Raw genomic sequence first — 7,038 nt, 5'->3', positions numbered from 1 at the left:
TTGAAGTACTGAGAGGGAAATAATGGCAATGGTAATCAACAGAATGGGCAAGAGGCCATTCAAGATATTATAATAAAAGCTTGGTGTCACCAATGCCAAAGCATGTCAGCTCCTATCCTAAACAAACAGCTGCATTTACTCACACTACCAGGAAGTATCGCAAAAAAAATAATAAAAAAAAATAAAACAATAATCAAAAAAACGCTGTTATAAAAGGCTCTGCCATGGACGTCTGGTTTTATATGACTCCACCTGCCCTTGGGACCATTTTACACTTTACTGTACAACTCTACAACTTGGTTGGGTTGGGAGAGCTAAAGCCTCTTGCAGCAAGCATCTGTGAAAGGCAGGGACACGCCCTGGACAGGTCACTAGTCCATTTAGTCTCGAATCCATCCAGTGCTGTCAGAACGTCATTCAGTGCTAAAAATATGAATCAGGGTGGGATGTCCATTTTATGCAGCTCTTTAAAAGCTTGTAATAAAATGTCTTCAAAGGGAAAGTCTAGTAAACTACTTCAGAATGAGCTTTGAAAAACAGGCACAGTAAATCAACACAAGTGGAAATGGAAATGTTGAATGGGAAAAAAAGGAGGGAGTTTCTCCCAGCTATGTTGACTTGTATATTGACCTCTCTTTATACAGTCCACTGACCGAGGTTATCAGTGCTCCCAGAGGAATTCCTGATACGATTTGTGACGAATCAGTGGAACGCAGGCAGTGCTACAGGGTGTAAAACTAGATGTCCAAATCAAGAATTATCCTTTTATTTCAGTGGTTTTTTTTTTTTTTACTTTAAACTTACTTTAAATTTTGAAGAGGAATTATTTGTCAGTTTAGTTTTCATGTTATTGTTGAAAGACATAATCTGTTTATTTGCTCATCTAGCTGACGATGCAAGGATGCGTATTCAAAGCAGAAAAAATCAAGACCTTACTTATGTCCGTGGATTGCATTTTTACAATCTACAGACATGAGAACACGATACTCACTAGTAGTACACAATCAACGCACACAGAAAAACACGACAGAGCGTAGTTGTTTCTTATGGTGTTTGCTTTAATGCTTTTTGTCACCCTACAAACCGTGTGTGAAAATCTGTTTCAAAATTCAAAAATGTATACAACTTCAGGCGAAGTATTGTTTCAGATTTTAAGAGCATGATCAACCATGCATTAAATTATACAGTAACTTTAACGTATCAAGGCAATATTTCAAGAAAGGTATCAGGAAATGTGTGAAAATAAAAGCTCATCGTGTTACAAACCCTCTGGAATGCTTACAAATTCAGAAAATTGGATATTCATACTCGTTATCGTCTCTTGTATTGAGGGATGAGGCTTTGTTGGTGTTCGGTACTTCCCAGTGTTGATTTTGAACATGTAGCTGCTACAGGAAGGCACACTTTGTCACACATAAATCAGGATTAAGTCTTGAGGCAGACAGAAAAGGCTTAGTTACAGATTTGTTCTGGGCAAAACTAGCAAACGTGAGTGACAAAACAGACTTAAACACAAAAAGACACTGTGGACACCGATGGCGACCCTCCGTCTTCATGGAATGGATGATCGGCAGAGAGGAGGTGCTCCTGAAACTTTCTTCACAGCATCGTGTTGGTAAGTCTGACATCTTCATACTCGTCCCAGCACCACCTAGATGTCCATTTCAAACTGTGCATCATCACCTTAAAGACAAAGAACATATTTCACAAACAGAGCACAGACACATCTGGTGTTGCGCTTAGAAAACGGGATTAAAAAGATGGAAGTCATCGTCACCTTATGACGCAACCAGATAAATTGCAACAGGAAAAGATGCCTTCAAACTGGTGGCAACAGATTTTAGCAAGACAACTTGCAGAAACAACTCTTAATTTTGCGTGTTTCTTTTAACAGTGTGAAAACTCTCTCAGACAGCGGAATTCAGTGTTGACGATACGTGTATGTGATCTCCACCTATCATCCATCGAAGACATGCTAGCAATGTGATACACATCCTTCATTTCAAATGCCACCCAGTGATGTGTCTGAAGAATTAACGTACCAGTGGTGTTGCTGTCAGGTGCAGAGATGTTGTTGTTGTTCAGTAGTTCTCCATTACGGGCTTTCTCAGTGGTGTCTTTGGAGGGTGGGCTGGTCACCCCAGGAATGTTGGGCAGACCTCGTGGAGGAGTCTTGGCCACCGGAGAGCTGCGACAGTTCAGCAGGAACTTTCGGTCATAGATGATCCTGGTACCTTGTGTTTGAAAAGTGAAAGGTTGATCATCAGCGATCGAGCGCTACGTTCACAGTGGCATCTGCTGCTTCATTCATCATAAATATGCAGGCAAGCAGCTCAAACCATTTATTTTTGTTTGACACTTCTCACAATTATTTTGATAATGATACATTAACTAAGGGCTGCAGCTAATCAGGAAATCAATCTACCGTCTATGTATTTGATTAATCAGGTTAATGTTTACTGAAAAATATCCAAGGTAAAACACAAAGAAAATTTCTGAGGAATGACTGCTGCAGCTCTACACTCATATATACGTGTATTTTCTCACAAATCCTGCCCTAAGATCCTTTAAATAACAAAAAAAAGCTTGCAGAAAAAAGAGAGTGTTTTCCCCTCCACCTTTACACTGTGAAGGCTGTATCAACACATTTAAATCAAACCGTTGGCAGCACTGATGAAAGTAATTCTATAAAGATAATTCAAACTGGATGGATCTCTTTGGATCGGAAAACCAGCCACATACCACTTATGAGAAAGATTTGACTGTTTATTCCGTTTGGTTGCCTGAATGGGTGCCACTGCCAAATATGTCTGTAGTTAAACCTGATTGCCTGTTTTAATCTTATTTGATAATTCATGAATGTGTTTTACACATTTTCACACTCACATTTTTGTAAACTTTTGTAAACGTTTTTCTGATAAAATCTTTCACTGTTTGTGTAACTCCAACTCTTTGAGACTGCACAGCAATTCAGTGACCTCACACTAGAAAGAGCCAATCACAGCCTCAGCTGCCGGTGACGTGAACAGTAGGAGTCGCTGCCGTCCCAAGATCAGCTGAGGGAGGCAGCTCTCAATCAGAGCCGACCCCTTCAGAGTGAGACGCTGAGCACAGTGACACGAACACACGCCACTCACAGCAAGCCTTTGGTCACATTTACTGCGCTGCCTCAGAGTCAGAAACACTTTGTCTCCTCCTGTCTGTCCAAACAAACAAACAAACAAACAAACAAACAAACAAACATGTGTTAGCCGCCGTTAGCAGTTAGCTGAGGCGGAGCCAGCGGCTGCTCGTGCTGCACGGTGGCGTTTGACAGGAGCAGCAGCAGACCTCATGGTGCTAGCCCGAGCTGCGCCTGCACTCACCGACAATGCAGCCGTTTAGCGGATATGAGTACAAGTGATCGTGCGTAACACCCTCGACGCATGCAAGTAAACAAACAAGCAAACACACACACAAACAAATAAAGCAGAGCAGTACGCACCCCCCGGGGTCGTGCTGAACAGGGTGCCTCCGGGTGTAATGGAGTAGTCATGGGGCATGTGCTCCGCGTCGTTGACAGTCACCCTCCTGGTCGACGGGATGGCCTTGGCAGTGGTCTTCTGGCAGTCTGTGGACATCTTCTCTGAACTATAACAAACTAAAACTAGCTAACTAAATAACAGCAAACAGGCAGAGCGTCCAAAAAACTAAACAAACTAAACAAAGCCACACCGTGTCTGCCTCAGTTACTGCTTTGGCTCAACAGAATGGCTACTTTCGGACAAAGAAAAAATAAATACCTCTTTTTCATAAGTGCAAATAATGAAAGGTAGTATCTAACATTACAACACGCAGTCTCGCACACAGAGTGTCCAGGTTCTTTGTTAAAAGGACCTGAGCACACGTTGCCTCACTCACCCTCAACATGCAAACAAAACAACACAGACAGACAGGAGGCTGCTGGCTGCAGGGGTAAATGCTCCCGACGTGGACAAAGTAGAGTTATTCCGCCCCCTACTGGCAAATGATGGCTGTGCAATGGCTTGACAGTTCAATGCTCTGCCTACATTAATCTTCACTTCAAAACTTGTCTGCAAAAGTAGGCTATATTTAATAGCTACATGTCATTTACAAACTGTTAGACTAAACAAAAACAAAAGGCTAAAGGGTCAATTCCAACATTATTTGCATTAAATGAATGCTGAAAATGGATATGGATATTATTATTATTATTATTATTATTATTTACCATGTTCCACAGTCTAGCCACAAATATATATCCATTTGGTTATTCTAATGTCTTCATGATGTTAAATGCATAATTTGCAGGTGTTCTGAGGAAAAGTGGGGTTTCTGAGCAGTTCAGCATGTTGATAAGATTTGGTTTGTTTGATCACCTGTAGTAGCTAGGGGTGCACGTGTCTCACACAAAAGTATACACACTATACACAAAGACATTTCATTTCTTTATTAATTTTGTAAATGTTGAGCTGGTGTACAGGATAAATTGTCAATAGATGTCCTCGGATTTGATTGGATTAAAAGGCTTTTACATGTATATTTTAAATTCATGTTTGACTCTCCATAACAATAAAAAAAGCAAACGAAACAGGTTAAAATACCCACAAGACCCCTATTTATCCCCAGGTTGCAGGCATTACCCAGAACTCAACAGTCTCTTGGTAGCTACAGCTGTATGATGCTAAAAGTACATCCATAACATAACTAGAATCCCAGTTGACAAGTAAGGGTGCATAGCATTCTAAGTAAATATATATATATATTTTTTCATATATTTCATATATATATATATAGCCTTTTATGTTAAAAACATTTTCTGTGCATGTGCGCAGTTGCATTCCTTAGTATTGAGTAATATGCTATTGCGTTAATAATGTCTTCAATCCATTCTAAAGGAATATACATGTGTTCTCTAGTTTTTGCAACAGTTAATATTTTTGCATGAACTTGGTGCATGGCATCGTTTCAGTCGTCCCTCAGTGCAGGGCTTTCCATCGTTCATTTTTTTTTTTTTTTTTGATGTAACCCTCCTCCCTCTGCTTGCACTCATTCAGACTCCTCTCAAACTGCTTTCAAACTGTCACCACGTGGAAGCCTTAGAACTGGCTCAGTCTTATATTTGGTAAGGGGGCAGAAATAGATCAGGGGTGGGCTGTGTTGAGGAAAAATGCTTGTCATCTTGAAAGACTGGCCATCGAAGCCACCGAGCCTCCCCACAACTCCACAGAACTTCGAAGTGCCCCCTGCCGCCCCCGTTGTCTTTTCATCAGACCCCCCTGCGCCCCCTGCTCTAACCCTGACATCAGCAGTGGATTAATAAAATAGCCACTGCTTCAGAAACCAACACAAGCATAATTATGAGCCCTTACAGAGCAAATGTATGCTATGACATAAGGGGTATTACACAATTACACTGCTGTGCAGTTTTTATTGACATCTAACTTTTTGTGGTCATTAAAAAAGATAATAAAATAGAAATAATATCTGATGAAGGGATATTTATCACAATGTCAAAAACCCATTTGAGGCTTCTCTCTTTAAATCTCTCCTCTAACATGGTTTGTATATGTTCATGATGAAATGAAAGTGAAGACATATGTTTGATGATCAACAGGAGATATTGAGTTGAAACAACAGAGTGAATACACTATTGGCTACTAAAGTACAGAGCTGACACAGATGACTACTTTATAACAAGACTTATAGTATACCAAGACTTTACATTCATCATCTCTGGCTGTGAAGCCATACTAAACACTTATTGATGGGTGCTTATTGCAACGTTTTTGTGACTGATAATCTTGTCTGATGTCTAATGAAATGTTTGAAAGAGATGCATGTAGGTGATTGATATCATGTGCCATGGTGTGCTTATTGAGGTAAATCAACTTTAAAAATAAAAGTGAATTAGTATTACACGCATAATCTGAGAGCTGCTGCTCTTTGTCCATTTGCAATATTACTTCCTGTGATATTATCACAACTTTGACATGTCCCAATATCCAGGACTGAATATGTGATATTAAAATATCACATTCACACACACACGCACACACACGTACACACACACACACACACACACACACACACACACACACACACACACACACACACACACACACACACACACACACACACACACACACACACACACACACACACACACACACACACACACACACACACACACACACACACACGCAACCAATAGGATTTCTTTCAAGGTGCACATGAATGTTAATAAGGTTTAAAAACTATGACTGAACACACCTACATTCCCTGATGAGTGTAACAAAACAAACACTTTGCTTCAGTGGGATGGCTGGTATTAAGTCATACCAAATATTTTCCCAATCATAGAGTAACATGTAAACTTAATAATTTTCTTTTCTAAAGAGGCAAAGTGAAAAAAAAAAAGTGGGATGCTAATGTACTGACATCATTTTTGAGTGTGGTGAGGAATGGCCTAAAGCTGTTACTTACGGATCGAAAACTGTGGAAGAACATGAGCTATGATCCTAAAATGTCTCTCTTTCTCTCTCTATATATATCTATCTCTCTCACACACACAAGCAAACACACTCAAACAAACAATCCTCTCCTTTTATAAGCAGTTATTGCTTCTTCTGAAGTACAGTTAAGACAGTAAATCATAGGGGGAAAAAAGACGGAACACAAAATAAAGGAGTGACACAAGAGACGGGAAGGGTCAGGCTCACAGTTGCGGGTCAGTATTACAGTTTCTCATCACAGTGATTGGTGACTGACTGTCTTTGCTACACTCCGAAGAATGACCAAGGAGACAAACATCAAAGCTCAACACATCCCTCGACACGACACTCTCAGCTGACTCTTTCACCCAGTCAAACCAGTGCTACATTGTTATCAGCATTTCAACAACTTCACTCTCATCACGTGACATCGTCTGGTGGTGGTGAGATGGTCTATAAGTGCACCTAATGGGTGTTGGTGTCAGATACTGCATGATGAGGTCAAAGAGACACTGCTACTAGCTGAAGGTGGGATCCTGCCCCC

General features: G+C 40.5%; 1 protein-coding gene across 1 annotated transcript; it reads right to left on the bottom strand.

Moving 5' to 3' along the window:
• Nucleotides 1-1,037: 1,037 nt before the first annotated feature.
• On the bottom strand, nt 1,038-3,932 carry LOC310991125 (eukaryotic translation initiation factor 4E-binding protein 1-like). Its single transcript, XM_083978713.1, has 3 exons — nt 3,485-3,932; nt 2,043-2,234; nt 1,038-1,683 (listed from the first exon to the last, which is right to left on the bottom strand). The coding sequence occupies exons 1-3, from the start codon at nt 3,618-3,620 to the stop codon at nt 1,652-1,654; spliced, it is 360 nt and encodes a 119-aa protein (XP_083834839.1). The 5' UTR covers nt 3,621-3,932; the 3' UTR covers nt 1,038-1,651.
• Nucleotides 3,933-7,038: the final 3,106 nt, after the last annotated feature.

Source organism: Trachurus trachurus (genome assembly GCF_905171665.1).
Source record: "Trachurus trachurus genome assembly, chromosome: 9".
Taxonomy (NCBI): domain Eukaryota; kingdom Metazoa; phylum Chordata; class Actinopteri; order Carangiformes; family Carangidae; genus Trachurus; species Trachurus trachurus.
This window is presented reverse-complemented; position numbering and strand designations above follow the sequence as displayed.